The sequence below is a fragment of the Zootoca vivipara genome, chromosome 6 (genome assembly GCF_963506605.1).
Source record: "Zootoca vivipara chromosome 6, rZooViv1.1, whole genome shotgun sequence".
NCBI lineage: Eukaryota > Metazoa > Chordata > Lepidosauria > Squamata > Lacertidae > Zootoca > Zootoca vivipara.
Window position 1 is genome coordinate 37,845,697 of NC_083281.1, and position 18,001 is coordinate 37,863,697.

General features: G+C 46.7%; 1 protein-coding gene across 2 annotated transcripts in view; it reads right to left on the minus strand.

Moving 5' to 3' along the window:
- Window positions 1–10,973: 10,973 nt before the first annotated feature.
- The window catches only part of KIAA0319L (KIAA0319 like), a 61,937-nt gene continuing 54,909 nt past the window's right edge, over window positions 10,974–18,001 (minus strand). For both annotated transcript variants that reach the window (XM_035120970.2, XM_060275814.1), the window contains exons 18-21: window positions 16,232–16,354; window positions 14,472–14,562; window positions 14,225–14,316; window positions 10,974–12,960 (exon numbers count right to left, since the gene is read on the minus strand). In XM_035120970.2, the coding sequence (XP_034976861.2) occupies window positions 12,773–12,960; window positions 14,225–14,316; window positions 14,472–14,562; window positions 16,232–16,354 (494 nt within the window). In that variant the 3' untranslated portion in view covers window positions 10,974–12,772. The remainder of the gene's footprint in view (window positions 12,961–14,224; window positions 14,317–14,471; window positions 14,563–16,231; window positions 16,355–18,001) is intronic.

The window sequence follows — 18,001 nt, forward strand, 5'->3', positions numbered from 1 at the left end:
CGCCGCGCCGCGCCGCACCCTCCCTCCAGCTCCCCGGCGCGCCCTCAGGCAAGGCCAAGCACGGCGGGGAACCAGGGAGTGCGGCGCGGTGGGCGGGAACATCGAACTCGCGCTCCGCTGGGCTGGGCTCCGCCTCCGCCCACCAGCCCTGCTTCTAGGGAGGGGCACAGCCCGGCGGAGCGCGAGTTCGCCGTTCCCGCCCACCGCGCTGCGCCCTCCCTCCAGCTCCCCGTCGCGCCCTCTGGCAAGGCCAAGCGCGGCGGGGAACCAGAGAGCGCGGCGCGGCGGGCGGGAACGCTGAACTCGCGCTCCGCTGGGCTGGGCTCTGCCTCCGCCCACCAGCCCTGCTTCTAGGGAGGGGCACAGCCCGGCGGAGCGCGAGTTCGCCGTTCCCGCCCACTTTGTGGCCCCTCCCCTTCCGTGCCTTGGCTCCTCCCCTTGCCCCCCCTAGTTTTGATCCTGGGTACGCCCATGACCAGGAGAGCAGCTCCGGTGAGTCAACCTCAGCCTTTGGTGGCTCACTGGCAGAACATCTGTCCTGCATGCAGAAGGACCCCAGCATCTCCAGGTACTAGTAGCTCTGCAAAGGTCCTGCATGAAACCCTAGCGAGCCTCCACCACCCAGTGCAGTTACCAAAAATCATTTTTCAATAAATTGTACAATAATTGTACATTTGAATACCTACTTGCCATTATTCTGACTGTTTCTGCTTTCAGAGCTAGTTATTACTTACATTATTACAAAAAACAGTAATAATTGAATGCAGTGACAATAATTTATGATAATAAAGAGTGGACACATAGTCCTACAGATACAACCGGCCCTTTGAGGGTGACCAAACTGCTGATGCGGCCCCCGATGAATTTGAGTTTGACACCCCTGCCTTAGACCCTGAGGGTTACCTCAGGGTCCCTTCCAACTCTATGTTTCTATGAATCTGTGAACTGTTCTATGAATCTACTAGCTGACCCGGCCACACATTGCTGTGGTTCTTTCCTGTGATCCCCCCCACCCTGTCCCGATCCATGACGTATCCTGCCCCTCATCCCTGTGTTTTGGTAGGATACCCTTCCCTCTGTTGTCCCTGGAACTGTTGGCAGGAACGCCACTTGAGGGCGCTGTTTGACTTGGTGGAAAACCAGGTTTCTACCTGCCCAGATGTGAGATGTCAGGGATTTTTGTCTCCAAAACGGTCGGGGAGTGGCCTGGATCGTTGTGTCAAAATTTCAGGACGATTGGTCAAGCGGTTACGGAGAAAAGTTCGGCCGACACTTTCAAGATTTTTACATTTTTAGATAGATAGATGATAGATAGATAGATGATAGATAGATAGATAGATAGATAGATAGATAGATAGATAGACTCCCTCAACCATTCCTCATCAGGCTTAGAGCTCTCATCAGTCACAGACTAACATTTTTTTAATAAACCACCAACTCATTACAAAATACTTCTTCAGATACACTGAAACAGAAGTCACCAGACCCTTATATATAGTGAGAGGGTGGGGAGGGGTATTACTCAGAAGGGTGGTGGGAATGGCATAGCTGCCAAGTTTTCCCTTTTCTCGCGAGGAAGCCTATTCAGCATAAGGGAAAATCCCTGTAAAAAAAGGGATAACTTGGCAGCTATGGAATGGGTGATTGGCTGATAGGTGTGGTAAACCTGTTGATGACTGTTAACGACTGCAATTGGTCTTACAGGAAAAAGCAAGGGGTGAGATGACTAAAATTTATCTTTATCTAATGAGATAAGAATCCAATGTCTCTATTCAGACCAGGTCTCTCCATGGTTTTAAGTTTGGTAATAAGTTGCAATTCAGCAACTTCTCTTTCCAGTCTATTTCTGAAATTCTTTTGTAATAAGACAGCTACTTTGAGATCTTGTATAGAATGTCCTGGGAGATTGAAGTGTTCTACTGGTTTCTCTGTGATTCCTGATGTCCAGTAACCTGGTCCTAGGCCATGCAGGGCTTTACCCACCCATAGTAATAACTTGATGTTAGCTTGGTAATGTCCTGGCAGCCAATGCAGAACTTTCAGCACTGGTGTAATATGCTGATGTGGAACAGCCCTGGCCCGAAACCGGACTGCGGCATTCTGCACTAGCTGCAGTTTCTGAGCCAATCTCAAGGGTAGCCCCACATAGTAGATGGAGTGCAAAGCTACACCATAGGGCAGGGGTAGATGGTATGGTTAGGAGTGTAGCTGGTTCGATCTTTGAGATTGTAAAGGGGCAAAAACTAAGAGGCATGACGGGAGTTGGGAGTCCAAGACCCGCCTGGAAGGGCATAGGCTCCCCACCCCTGCTGCAGGGCTCGCATTATTAATTACAGTTCTTGTTATTATCATTTAAATGTATTAATTCCTTTTTTGCCACAGCAACTCAAAGCGACTTGCAATATTTTAAGCAAAAAGAAAACACATGCACACATGAAAGCCAGCGTTAAATGATAATAATAAAAAACCTCTACATTAAAGCATCCTACCCACGCAAAAAGACCATACATAGTTAAAAGCCAAGGGTGTGGTTAAAAAGGAATGTTTTTGCCTGGCACCTAAAGATTCGTAATGGTGGCGTCAGGCAAGCCTCCCTAGGGAAAGCATTTTGCAAGCTTCAAGTCACAACTGAAAAAGTCTGTTTCTTATGTTGCTACCCTCTGGACCTCCCATGGAAGGGGCACATGAGGAAGGCCTCCGATGAGCCTCGCAGAATCTGGGTGTGCCCCCTGGGTATGCAGCATACCTTTAACTCTGCAACCTACACAACACCTGCAATGCTGCTCGCTCTGATCTAGTCTGCACGATGGCCCAGGCAAATCTGCATTTCTAAACTGGTTAGGCTGAACATACTGCAGAGAATCCCTCTTTCGCTTCTGCCCACTTTGGAGTCCTAAAAGGTTCACCAGGGCTATACTCTTAATGATACTGTCTCTGAGCAGGCAGATAAGCCAAAGTCCAGTCCAGTCCAAAGACTCTTTCACAACTGCTGTGAGTCCCACCTGAACTCTGGGTTGATGACTCAAGTTAGAAACCAGACACTGAACTTGGTTACATTTCGTTCCATTCTGCTGAAAAGGTTTAACTGCCTAGCCCAAGGCTATGGGGATAAGGTAGGACATATCTATATCTTTCTTTGCCCTAACCTGATGCCCTCCAGATGTTTGGGGAGTTGTAGTTATCTAGTGCTCCTCCCCTTAAAAAATGTTTAGGGGTACCCTCATTTTCCTACTCATATTGAAATACTGCCCCTCAATGAGGCCAAACTTAGATCCACAAAATGTTTAGGGGTATGCGTACCCCTGCATCCCCCCAGAAAAAAGCACTGTAGTTATCTATATATAATTTAAAACAGTTGGTCAGTCAAAAAGATGTGCTGAGCCCCGCATGAGCATGGTACATCGCTTCCCTTCCTTTGGTGCTATTTGCATGTTAAGGTATGATGTTAGCATATATGAATGGAGAAAGGGAAGAGGTCCCATATTAGTTCTTAAGGAATTCTGGCCAAATACTCTGTCTGCAGATGTGATAGTTCTGGCAGGTGGAGGACACACACACACACACACACACACACACACACACACACACACCTACTTTCATCATTGGGGCTAATGTGTGAGGGCCATTTTCAGGAAGTATGAATTCAATGGGTTTGCATTCGATTTATTTATTTGGCTTTGCCTTTTATATCCCACCTTTCCTCCACGGAGCTTCAGGTGGCAGACATGGCTCTCCCTCCTCCATATTATCCTCACAACAGTGTGAGGTAGGTTCAGTTAGGAGATGATGACTGGCCCAAGGTCACCAGGCAGCTTCCGATGACTGAATGGGGATTTGAACCCTGGTCTCCCAGCTCCAATCCAGCAACCTTTTTTTTCGATTTTTATTTTATTTTTAATTAAACACATATAAAATATGAAATAACCAAACACTGTAAACAATAATTACATTTCAAAAAAACAAAACAAAAAAACCCAACATTAACAAAACAAAACCCTCACACACACAGACAAGAATTTCATGATCTTAACCTCGTCCCTAATCATTGTATTTAGACTTCCTCGGTTCCTCCTTACTGCGATTCATTACATATTTATCTGTTAGCAATTTCTACTTCATGTCCCTTTTTAACTTTGATTCCCATATATTTATACCTTACTCCATCCAAAACCTTAATAGATATTACAATTTTCCTTCAACACGAATCTATTTTCGTAAGCTACAGCTCCCTATATCTATCAAAAACCCTTTCTTATTACTCTATTTCAATATTGTTCTTTTTCAAATAGTCTTTGAAGCTCTTCCAGTCGTCTTCCACCGTTTTTTCTCGCTGGTCTCGAAGTCTCCCGGTCAGGTCAGCTAGTTCCATGTATTCCATCATCTTCATCTGCCATTCTTCCACCGTCGGTATTTCTTTCATCTTCCAATATTTCGCTATCAAGATTCTCGCTGCTGTTGTGGCATATAAAAAGAATGTAGTATCCTTTTTAGGTATTTCGCTCCCGACTAGTCCCAATAGGAAGGCCTCTGGTTTCTTTATGAAAGTGTTTTTCAACACTTTTTTCAATTCATTATAAATTCTTTCCCAGAAGTCCTTTATCTTGGGACAAGTCCACCACATATGATAGAAGGTTCCTTCCACTGCTTTACATTTCTAACACTTATTATCATATGTATGATACATTTTGGCTAATTTTACTGGAGTTAAATACCATCTATACATCATTTTCATAACATTTTCTTTCAATACATTACATGCAGTAAATTTAATAGATTTTTTCCACAGCCTTTTCCAATCCTCCATCATTATATTATGCCCAACATCTTTAGCCCATTCAATCATTGCTGATTTCGTTAGCTCATCTTTTGTTTGCCACTCCAGCAACAAGTTATACATCTTGGAAAGATTTTTTGATCTCGAATTCAATAGCAGCGTTTCCAATTTGGATTCTTCCAATTGAAAATCTATTTTTTAATCATTTTTAAAAACCTCATTAATCTTATGGTATTGGAGCCAATCACTAAGTCCCTCGTGATGTAGGGCTCCATCGGGGGCCGCATCAGCAGTTTGCTCACCCTCAAAGGGCCGGTTGTGTCTGTAGGACTATGTGTCCACTCTTTATTATCATAAATTATTGTCACTGCATTCAATTATTACTGTTTTTTGTAATAATGTAAGCTCATTCCCGCCCCCACGCGGATCACATTCCTGCGTCGTGGCGCGTGTGTGGGAGGGGATGTAAACGAGGGAAATTTGAACAAAAGGTGGGGATCGACGGCTTCCGGGGGGGGGGCTCAACTAAACCTTCGGCAGGAAGGAGAAAGCCACTGCTGGGATTAAAAACCTGCAGATGGAAAGAGGGCTTCCCTCTCCCGCCCTGCGCACACCCAAACCCCGCTAGGCAGGATTCCACATGCTGCAACCCACCCCATGCTTTGGAGAGGAGCAGGAACATGCGGTGCAGCGCCAACTCCCTGCCTTGCTTTTGCATCCTCCCTCCTCAGCGCCAGAGTCCCTTCCCCTCGCGCTGAGGGAGGGCAGCGGATTTCCCGAGGAGGAAGGCGGTGGCAGCCCCAGCGGACGTGCATCTTCGCCTCAGAGCTGCTCTTCCCCCCACCCGCACTGTTGTCGTCTTCGCCGCCGCCTCTCCCTACCGGGACTGCAGGCAGAGGAGGCTTGAAAACCTCCCCCCCCCCAAAAAAATTCCCCTCCCACCTACTCAAACCGCGAGGCGACTCCATCTGGAGCCCTACATCACGAGGGGCTGAGAGGAGGCGGCGGCAGAGCGGGAAGAGCAGGAACCCGTGCCGTCATTGCCGCCTCCCTCCCAGCCGCCCCCCGGGAGCAGCTCCGCTGGAACTGAGAAGCCAAAGGGCGGCTCGGGGGTGGGGGGCAGAGCAAAAGCCAGGCACCCTCCCGAGTGTCTATGAGGAGAAAACGGGGGAAGAGGGAAGAGAAACCCGGCTCCATCAAGAGAGCAACTGTTGCGCTTCACCTACTTCCCCCTCAGGCTCACTCCGCGTCCCTTTCGCCCGCTCGCTCGCACACCTCCCGGATGCAGCCGAGGAGAGGAAGGGAAGCGGCGGGCGGCGGCTCCCCAGTGCCGCCTCACTCGCTCTCGGAGACAACAGCAAAGCCCGCAAAAAAAAAATCCAGCGCTGCTCCGTCCCGGCACCAACTTTGCCGGCGCCGCCTGTAGGGCTTTCCTACCTCCTCAACGGGCTTCCTCCTCCTCCGCCTGCATCTCACTTCCCCGTCTGGCCGCTGTGCCACCGCCTCCCTCAGCCTCATTCGAAATTGAAATTCCCTGGCCAAGGCAGTCAGCGCGGCTCCACCGCCCTGGCCTCCGCCTGCAGCCCTGCCCCCGGTTTTGACCCTCGGCCAATCGCAGGCTCCAGAACTACTGTCAGCGGCTATTGTCGGCGGCGGCTACGCGGGCCACATGACGAGGTCTGGCGGGCCGGATTAGGCCCCCGGGCCTTGTGTTTGACACCCGTGTTCTAACAGATCCTTATATCTGGTCCATACATTAAACAGTGGTTTTCTAATTATATGATTTTAAAAACCTTTGTGTAGTTTTATCTTATCATACCATATATATGCATGCCAACCGAAAGCGTTGTCAAATCCTTCCAAATCTAATATATCTGTATTGTCCAACAAAAACCATTCTTTCATCCAACATAAAGCTGCAGCTTCAAAATAAAGTTTCAAATCTGGCAGGGAGAATCCCCCTCTCTCTTTCTTATCTGTTAGAACAGTGTTTCTCAACCAGTGTGCCTCCAGATGTTTTGGGACTACAACTCCCATCATTCCTGACCACTGGTCTTGCTAGCTAGGGATGATGGGAGTTGTAGTCCCAAAACATCTGGAGGCACACTGGTTGAGAAACACTGTGTTAGAATCTTATATTTTATTCTGGGTTTTTTCCCCTGCCAGATAAATTTAGATAAAACCTTTTGCCACTCTTTAAAACACTTTGTGTTGTCAATTATCGGTAATGCTTGGAATAAAAATAACATTCTCGGCAATACATTCATCTTAATAACTGATATTCTACCCATCAGAGACAGCTTCAACTTATTCCATATATCCAAATCTCTCTTAATCTCATTCCACATTTTGTCATAGTTCTCTTTATATAAGCTTAATTTTTTTGCAGTCATGTTAACACCCAGGTACTTCACCTTCTTTACGAAACTCAAGCCAGTAATTTCCTGTATCTTATTTTTCTCCTCTGATGTAAGGTTTTCCCCCCTAAAACCTTCGTTTTAGACTTATTTAGCTTAAACCCTGCAACCTAACCATTACACCACACTGCCAACTGAACTGAATGCCTCCCCCATCCCTATCAGTGGGTGCTTTAACACACACCCAAGAGGGACATGGTCCCCGATCTTTCAATCCCTTCCAGCCATGCTCATGTTAGCTACTAGAGCCTGACTGATGAAAAAATCATTCAGAATAGTGTGTGTGTGTGTGTGTGTGTGTTAGCAGGTGGACAATTCAGCACCCCACACCTCACTCAAAGCCCTTTGCCAATGCTTGTGTGCCCATTTGTCTCAGGCCCCATCTGCACTACACATTTGAAGCAATATCATATCACTTCAGACGGTCATGGCTTCCCTCAATGAATCACAGGAAATGTAGCCTATTAAGGGTGCTGAGAATTGTTAGGAGACCCCTATTCCTCCACCCTCATGAGCTACAATTCTCTGAGTGGCTTAAGAACAAGCAAACTCTGGGAACTGTGGTGAAGCAAAAGAGATTTCTGACCAAGGATGGCACAGCTTACCAAAGCAGTTGTCTCTTACGTTTTAGTTTCCACACATGGGGAAATTGCAACCACAGAGTCTCTAATTGGGAAATCACAATGCATAGCCATGCAGAACAGGACTCAAGGTCAAAAGAGGCTCAAGGTGCTTGCATAGCAAAGGAATAAGGATACAAAAGTCTATGAGGGAGGAGGAGGGGACTGGTAGACCTAACACTAATGCAGGGAAGAGGAACCTGCAGCCTTCCAGATGTTGGGTGCCCAACTCCAAGCATCCCCAGCCAGCCTGGCCAGTGGTGAGGGGAGTTGTAGTCCAGCAAAATCTGGGAGGCCACAGGTCTTCCACCCCTATACTATTGCTTTTGGTAACCATAAGGTGTTTATATTGCTGGGGGGGGGGAGTTTAATAGCATCTTAAAAGCAAACGTATTTTTTGTGTTCATGGACCTCCTGAAAAATGTGTGTAGTGGAAGTGTGCAATAATGCTTAGGTGGTCAGGTATCAGTCCTCTTTGTTACAGTATAAGAAATATCCCTCTTTGAAGTTTTAAAAGGCTCTATATACCAGTGTTTATTTTAACCTACCTTGAAGCCAGATTTCTCCTCCTCCAATTTCGTCTTGCGAAGTGCGGTTTCCCATAGGTATGCATTGAAATTTAATCAATGGCTTCCTATGGGGGGGGGAGTGCAAAAAAGGCGCCGACTCACCCGCCATGGCCGCTCCGGAAGTTTTTAAGGCTCTGGGGAGGGGGAAGCAGGAAGAGGGCCAGGGAGAGGCTCCCTCCCTCCTTCCCCAGCAGCCGGACCCTCGCGCCCAACCAGTCTTCCGAGTCTACCAAAAAATCGCAAAATGTTGTCTTGCGATTTTTTGTGTGCCGCGAAGCGTTCATCTAGTGAGCTACCACTGTATTCTGAATTAGGCTCAGGATCAGGTAGCTGCTGAACTACTAGTTCGGACCCTAGTGGAACATTTGGGGGGTTACAATTGTTTTTTAAACTGTTGCATTAAGAACTGTTGCATTAAGAACTGGAAAGTGTAAGAAAAAATATCTATTGTGAAAGGAACACAAGAGCCCCGGTGCATCAGACCAGGAACCCCAAATTTCGGCCCTCCAGATGTTTTGGACTACAATCTCCATCATCCCTGATCACTGGTCCTGTTAGCTAGGGATCATGGGATTTGTAGGCCAAAACATCTGGAGGGCTGCAGTTTGGGGATGCGTGCATCAGACCAAAGGCCCATCTAGTTCAGCTTATTGTTCTCAAGAGTTGAAAACCAGATGCCTTTAGAAAGCCTGCAAGCAGGACCTAAGCACAACAGCATTTTCTCCTCCTGCAGTTTCCAGCATGTGGTACTCAGAGGAATACCATATCTGACACTGGCCGCAGTAGTACACAGGTATCATGACTAGTAGCCACTACAGATGGATGCAATTGTCAGTTTCAATTTTTTCCAGTCAGCTCAGTTCTCCATATTTTCATGTGTGTGCATTTTAGTATGCATTTGTCCTAATCTACACATTTTTGCATGCAGTTTCCCTTAACAGAATGCATTTTGTATGTTGGTTTCATTTTGCACGTTTATGCACGTTATCCTGGAATATGAATTTTGTACCCATTACTTGGCTGGAAAACTGCATGGCAAAAATCTGAACGGTGGATTTTGAAGGGTATGTGTGTCTCACTTTGTGCATTACATTAGGAAGGGTGGGTTAGGCAGGTTCACATTTAAAGGCAAACAAAACTGAATTTCTCCCTCATCCCTAGATTAGTCACTGACAGCCTTCCTATCCACGTCCTGCGTAAAACTAGAGGGAACAGCTAACTAGCTGCATAGGCCTGGCTCCAGGGAGTAGAGGCTTCCTTAGTGCCCACCCCCCAGCTATCTTATGGGTGGGCTCCTCCTGTAATGGTAGCTCTAACTTCTAAGCTGCTTCCCACAACCTGCCAGCCCTGCCTTCTGAATTACACAGGCTGCACCCCCAAGGCATTTATGTTAGGGAGCACAGCATAAATAAGTTGGTGGCCCCAGGGAGTTTAGGTGTGTGACCTAGAGCTCCGACAATCAGTGCCACAATCAGGCTACCCACTCTGTCCCAACTGCCCAGAAGGAGACAGCCTGTCTTTCTGTCTAGTTGTGGTTTGGCAGTGACACCAATCTGAGCTCTGGGCCACACACACAAACTTGGTGAGCCCATTTTAATTCTGCTGACCTGATCTCAACATACAGAGACTGACGTGGGGTTGGCAAGACTGGCTGTGCAGCCTCAAGCTCCAATCAATGCCCCTACCCCAGTCCCCACCACCTGGTGTCATGGGCAAGCAAGTGTCAGGGTAGTCACAGAAGCAGTGGACACAATAGGTTTCTGATTGGGGCAAGTTCTATGGCAAAGTATGTTGCTGCATGCTGGTAATAGGCCTGTTCTCTCCCTCTGAGACACACAAACTCCCCATTCCCCCGGGAACGTGCCATAGATTTCTGGGAACTATAATGTGTAAAGCAGGCATCCCCAAACTGCAGCCCTCCAGATGTTTTGGCCTACAACTCCCATGATCCCTAGCTAACCGGACCAGTGGTCAGGGATGATGGGAATTGTAGTCCAAAACATCTGGAGGGCCGAAGTTTGGGAATGCCTGGTGTAAAGGGTGCTGGGAATTGTAGCTCTGTGTGTGGGGGGGACTAGTATTCCCAGGATTCTTTGGGGAAAGTTCAAAGTGATATAAATGTGTTTTAAATGTATGGTGTGGATGTGACCACAGTTTGTGGCTTCTCATGCCCACTGGGATTATGAAGAGCATGGGCTCTGATTCAGTAGCACAGATTTGGAGCCTTTAGCCCTCCATCAGCCCCCAAAAGCATGGCCACCAACCAGGGGTGTTGGGAATTGGAGTTCAGCAACATCTGGAGGGCCAAAGGTTCCTCACACCTGGGGAACTGAAAAGCCCTACTTCCACCAGCACTGTTGTTGCAGTCACATGGCAGCATTGCAATGACAGTGCTGGGAAGGCTTGAGGACCCAAGCCTACACCTCTGGGCCTGCTTCCAAGGGTGTCATTTAGGCATGTTGCTTCACTAAGGGATGGGGAACAACTCAGTTCCTGGTTGCAATTTAAGCAAGCAGCAGCCAGCACTCAACTTCTGTCATTCAGCTGGACAGAAGGGGAAGGGGTGAAAAAAGACGACAACAGTACCATCAACAACAATTCAAGGGGGAGAGATGCCCCCACAAGCTGAGCAGCATATTTAATCATCACCTTCAACAAATCAGTAGTGCAGCAATGTAAACAGAATTCAGGAGAACTTGAAAACTTGTTACACACTTGAATCAAGGATGGCCAGCTTCTACATTCTCCGAGGCCATTGTAGCCACCACCAACCCACCTTAAAGAGTGGCTCATGACCTCTTAAGTGTGTAGCATTCTCATCTGGCTACCCTCACTCCAATTACAATAATAAAAGACCACAATTAGTATTGCAAGCTATTTGATTTTGGTTTGCCAACCTGAGGCTGGATCTGGTCTCTGGATTGCCAACTGGCCACTCCTGACTTGGAGAGCCTGAAATTCCAGTTTGGAAATTAAAACAAAGCCCTCATCATCAAAGGTCAAAAGTCTTGAAGAGTTGCCCTTCAGTGTTAGATGATGGTAGCAGCGGAGGTGGGGGGTGGAGTGTCTGTCAAAGATGTATTCACCTTTGGGGGAGAGACAAGGTTTGCCAAGTATGAAGCTGGTTAACAGTGTTGGTGAAGAGAACAATGCAGGTGGCAAATGAAAGTAAATCACAAACATTACCATCATACTAAAAAAAGGGGAGTGGGGAGCTGGATTGTACAGTGTGGAAACTCTTAATCTCTATATCAAATTAGGTGCTCAAGGGAGGCTCCTGCGGTTGCTTTCAATAAACAAAAAGTTTATGAACCCCCTTGGTGACTGAACAACCGGTGTTTCTTGTGAGAAACAGACAATGAACATGTAACAAACGACAAATAAAGGGAAGGGGAATTGGGAGTGAGAAGAGGCATTCATCAATTGGGGATCAGAGGGAATAATCTTTTTGTCTCTGATACCCCCGCCTTTGTCTCCAATACCTCCCCCACCCCCGCTTTCAAACTGTGCAAATATTCTTTGTAAGATAGACAGCATATCAAAGGTATTTTTTTTCAAGTGGAAGAGAAACTTGCTGTCTTACAGTGTTACTGACTACACAAAGGGAAGGCTTCCAGTATATGTGTAGAGTGCTCTTGAACAATGCAGGGGGATAAGGGGAGTCATAGACGTGGAGGTATCACTTCTGTTCCCGCCAGTGGCAAGACTAACAATAATTTAAACACACACACAAAATGGGGAGGGGGACACTTTACAATTGTAAATGTGACCCATGGGGTAAATTCTTCCCATGCCCTGGAGACAGCAGTGCTTCACATTCTGCAAGCTCGGCCTCCTATTCCTTTTTGGAAATAAAATACAGTCCGTGAGAGATGGGGAGAGGGACCCAACAGTCCTTTTCTGCAGCTGAAGTGAGTGCTTTAGAAAAGAACACAGTCCAAGGCATCCTGGCTAGAGCAAAGCTGTGTTTTTTGCAGTCAGAACTGTCACCCTCCACAAGAGGGAGCATGTGAAGAAGATGGCCATCCCCGAGGCAAGCAGATTTTGGGGTGAGTAGCATAGGGTTTGTATTGCAGTCCTGGGCAAGATGGCACTTTTCACAGTTTCACAGGAGTGGTTTTAAATCCTGCAGCATTTCGGAACCAGCGCCTACCCTTCACAGTCTTTTGTTTCACAGCTTCTTTTGCCAAATTTCCCTTGAAGCCCAGATTCAAGTAGAGGCAGTTCATATTTTTTTAAGAAAAGAAAGATCTGCAGTAAACAAAAGTGTCCATGTAATACATTAGCAGTGCTATCCACAACACAGCAGGTTTCTGGAGGCTCCTTGTGCAACTGAGGAGCAGAACAGGCTTCTGCGTCATTTGCGGTCCCTTTGCGAGTGCCAGTCCATGGCTATAGGATTTCCTCCCGCTGGTTCTTCGGCTTCGGCGTCACCTGCCCATTGCGCAGGAAACCGTTCTGGTTGTGCAGCAGCTTTCCCTTCTCCCGATCCGGCCATGTAAAGATGGCTTCGTCGCTGTCTAGCTCAGATTCTGAATGCATCAGGCTAGTGTTCTGGGCCTGGGCTTTCTGCTTGCTGCCTTCAAATATAAACAAACAAACAAAAAAAGTAAGATAACCTATTCAGTAAGAATCTCTCTCTCTCTCTGAGTGTGTGTGTGTGTGTGAGAGAGAGAGACTTCTGCTGCATATTTTATATCAGCATAAGAAGCTGGTCCACCTAGCTCAGAATCAGGGGTGGAGCAACTCTAGTCCACAGGCAGTCCCGTTCTGGTCCCATTTTGGCCTGCGAGGCCACACTTCAGAGCGTCTGGACGGTTTTACACAATCTTGCTTCCAATACTATTTGTGCCTGCAAAAGTTTTGGGGTGGCCATACTGCTTTGTTTGCAATAGGTGTGTTTCCTGCCGCTTTCATAACACAAATAGTCAGTGGGTGGGTTTTGCTCTGTCCTGGTCTAAAAAAACCCCTTAAAACCCTTTGAATCTCTTTCCTAGCTGCCTACAGCCTGAACAAAGCTATCTGCCATGATGTGCCTTGAATGAATATAAGAGCAAGCTCCACCTTAGGAGCAATCACTCCAGTGGCAGAATTGTGTAGGGGTGAAACAAGCTATTTTGGGGGGGGGGCAGAAACAAAGGCAGCATGCAACCCTCTGATGGCCTTGTTAGTACTTTTTTAAACTGTGTTTTTCAATGTGTGTTTCCAGAAATATCTTTAAGTCTCATTTTCCAGGTGGATTTTAACTGAAAATCCACCTGGAAAATGAGACTTAGTCCCACCTCCATTGAGATAAACGGAAAAGAATGGATCAGGGGTTGTCAACCTTTTTAGACCAGTGGGCAAATTTTGAATTCTGGGAAATTGCTGGGGTTGGGACTTAACCCAAAATGGCTTGCGTGGATAGCACAACATAAGACAGAATTATAGAGATAATCAGCCTTGACAACCTTATGCTTACCATAAGACAATAGTTATGGCCCTATTTGTGAAGATCACACAAAACTAATGAGCACTTTAAAAAGGCAAACTGAAAGACAGATATAATGTAGAAGTTATGCTGAATTCCTCTCGGAAACCCCTTACTGCCGAAAGTGCTCCTAGCACATGGGGGAAAGGTGACCCCCGTTTTGCTGCTTTTGTGGCAAGCATCTTGACATGCCCTGTTGGACACAACTCTGAGGGGAACAGACACAACTGAGTCACTGAAAACTCAGCTTTCAAGTAAACACCCACAGAGCTACAAGCTTCCCCTATGCTATGCAGTGATTTCAAAACCCTTGAGAATAGAAACCAGCCTGTGTCAGCATTCTGTGAATGCTAACCTCTTTTCTGGTGTCTTACCTGCTTTGGGATTTGGTTTTAACTCCAGGCTCTCTTGATCTGTGGCATCCAACATCTTGTATTTGCTCTTCCTTTTGGGTTTTCCCTTACGTCTTAAAAAAAATGGGGGGGGGGAGAAAGAAACAGATTGAAGCTTAGATGGAGTGTGAGGCCCTCACAGAGAATGAGCACCTAACCCAAAAGTAAGAGTAGTTAACTTAACTGTTAAGGGAAGAGGGGTCTGGAAAGGGCTCAGGGCCTTACTCACTTTTTGCAGCAGCAGACCACCACCCAAGAAAAGATCCCCAAGGAGACCACGATAACAAACGATGCAATGACAACGTAGAGCACACTCCATTCTGTAAGAAGGACAGAGATAGAATCTCAGCATCATAGTTGGGGCTGGGGCTCGGATCCAGCTTCTGGGAGCTATGACCAGTGTCTTCAACAGGCCCAGAAAGAGGAACAGATATATATGACATTGGTCTCTGTGACTGGCAGGAAATATAAAGTGCCTGGATTGGCCAAGCCTTGAAACCTGGTCTTCTGCCTTGCCTGGCCAAGAACAGATTAGCACATTCTGCCTGCTACACTTCAGGCTGAAATGCAGGCCCTGGATCTGTCTCCAGCTCTCAGAACTTGATCTCAGGGACTATGGGTTGTAGACCTCACAGTTCAGGTCTGCCTAGGGGTATAACTGTATGCTGCCCTGGCTGAGCTGACACTGGCCCAGTTTAGACAATAATTGAAACCAAAGTTTAGATTATTATCAATGATTCACATCAAGCCTTTGACGCCCACACTTGAAAATTAAAGTTTCTCTTTCATTTTAGAACAAACCACAGTTTCTTATTCTGAATCAATAGAGGGAACTGTCATTTATTCTAATTAGTTAAAACAAACCTGGATCAATTTGACCATGATGATCGTCTGAACTAGGACATTTAGAATAATAGCAGGCTGAATTATGCTCCCGATGCCATGGGAGACAGAGGTGGAATCCAAATAGGGGCAGCTTCTCTGAGTGCATATGTGTAGAAGAGTAGGGTACAAATAACTGAACAATTAACAGGCTGAACTGAGGACAGGGCAGGGCAGGCACAGGCCCCCGAGGGATTTGCTAAGGAGCAGGGGTGCCAACTTGGGCTCCAGGTTATGGGTGCCCAATGGCTTCTGTGACATAATGTGACGTCGTGATGTCACGTTACATCAATGTGCTGCACTGGTGCTTCTGAGGCCTGGCAGGACCTCAGAGGTGATCTCCAAGACCTTGTGTGGCCTTGGAGATGAACTGCCCTGAGACCTTCAGGTATAGGGTGGTATAGAAATAAAAAAAAATAAAAAAAATATGAGGCCTCTGACGTGACTTCTGGTTTGTACCAGAAGTCACATCAGGTCTGGCAGGATCTCCAACATCGCCTTGGGGGTCGCAATGGGCCTGCGACGCAACTTTCAGTAGAAACCAGAAGTCACATCGGTGCCCGTACTGTGGGTGCCCTTGCCTCCAGGGCCCCTATAGTTGGCGCCTATGCTAAGGAGTCCCTCAAGAAGTGGCTCTACAGTTCTATATTTGCATGCTGCACCAGGCTGGCTCAGGTACCTCTGCTGGGACTATAAGCAAAGTGGGATAGTGGAATGAGATACAGGATACATCTTTTGATGTCTCAACTGGCCACTAATGTGGGAGTGGGGTGCTGACATCCCCTCACTAAGCCCTGTCCTACCAATCACCTAAGATGAGGCCAGAAGCTGCTAAATATTTAAGACACTAGATATAGCACAGCTGCTGATTTCTGCAGAGATTCAGTGTGATCAGGCCATTAATCCCCTCCCTCAAACATATACGCTTCCCTGGCTATACCGAACCAACACCCAATACCCTTTGCCTGTTCTTCTTTCCCTTTGAGGGCTCCTTCTCCACAGTGGGGCATGACACAGAAACAAAACACTTTCTGCATTTAGGCACTGAGCCTCTTGCAGGGGCTGTTGCCTTATTAACCATGAAAGGAAAGAGAGAGTGGTTCCTACCACAGTTGCTCTCGCCATCACCTAGCTGCACTTTGATGAAGTTCTCCATCCAGAAAGGGTCACAAACACAGCGCTTGGTGAAGGAGTTGCAGTGCCCATGTTCTGAACAGTTCAACTGGCAGGCTGGAGGAGGGAGAGCCCAGTCAGACACCACAATTAAGTTTCACAGTCAAACTTGAAGGGATGAGGATTCAAACATTTCCCCACTGACTTTAGATTCGCAAGACAGCCCGGTTCAGAGCTCCATTTTGTTCCTTATCTTGGGCTCATGGTAATATGCACACATCTCACTTGGATGTACTGGATTTGCTTGTGGGGGACACTGATCAATATCATGACAGCAGGCCCTTGTTCATAAGGCAAGTCTGTGCTACATGTCATTGAGAAGTGCACTAAAAACATCTAGTGATGTTTGAAAGCCCCCCCCCCAAACCCTAAATACATGCACGAACATATGCACACTGGTGTAGAAAGTTATGTGCAAACACCGGGGGCTTCCCCTGCCCCCAATGTCATTTCTTGTCACTTTCCAAGTTTCAAAAATACATTTGTGATCTCTTTTGCTGAATCCAAGCTTGAGTGCCAGCTCTATAATAATGGTCAGTAGGGCTGCCTTTTCCTTATACAACATCACTGTTTGTTCTTGGTCAATGAGTAGCACCCAGTCAACTTCTGGTTTCAGCCTCAATGGCCCCTGAGGGAGATGCCAAACCCCAGTCAATGTGCATAATGTAAACTCCCTGCAGAACATAAATCCCATAATGCAACTGAGAGTTAGCAGGATGGTGGGTGGGTGTCTGTGTCACAATGGCAAAGGCAGAGGCGGCCAGCTGTCGAGAGGCTTTTGGCTTCTCCTTCACAAAGACACAGCTCCGCATTGCTTCTCATGTTTATGCCTAATTCCCTCTTTCTTGTGCCATCCCCAGAAGTGGGAGCAGTTCAGCATGCACCCTGCATCAGTTCAAGAAAGCAGCATTATTAATTGAAAACTTTTAGAAGTGCACAATGAGAAGTAGCTTTCAAAAAGAAAAAGAAAAAAGACTGATAATGGGAATAGAATGGAGGATAAAACCTTCTTTCTTCCCATAGATCAACTGCAAAATATAGGGTGGAGAAGGAAGGCGATGAAAAGGGTGCTAAAGTGGTTATGCAGGACTGAAGCCCTTCCTATCAAAACAGTAATAGCACTGTGCTGCTGGTTCGTATGGCATGAACCATGGTAGTAAAATGCAATAGCTCAGAAAACTTGGCATAAAACTAGTCTAAGAACTCCCAGAAGAAAGGATCAGCAATAGTGGTACCAATACAACTGGGGGCAGGCATCATATACATTTCAAGGAGGTAAGAAGCAATCATATAAGTTTTTTTTTAAAAAAAGCAACATCTTAATGAGATAATGCCCAGGGAAAGATTCAAATTATGTGGCTTTAGGCAGATTTGTAATCCCACCCCCACCCTGCAACCTGCAATAAACGAGAATAACTCTGGTTTAATTTACTGGGCTCCTGTTTGCAATGATTCCTGAGATAACGTACATGAAGTGATCAGAACAACAGGCATGGTGGCTGAGGTTGAGGGAGTTGTAGTCCAAACCATTTGAAGGGCACCAGGTTAGTGAAGGCTGCTATAAGCAACCATATCTTCTCCCATTCTTCAGCTTGGTAGGAAAAGAACCATCACTGTCTGTTTCTAGCAGAAACATTATTGTTAGGATGCCTGTTGATGGAACATAGCATTCATTCTCTCTGGGATTTATCTATATGGAAAAAT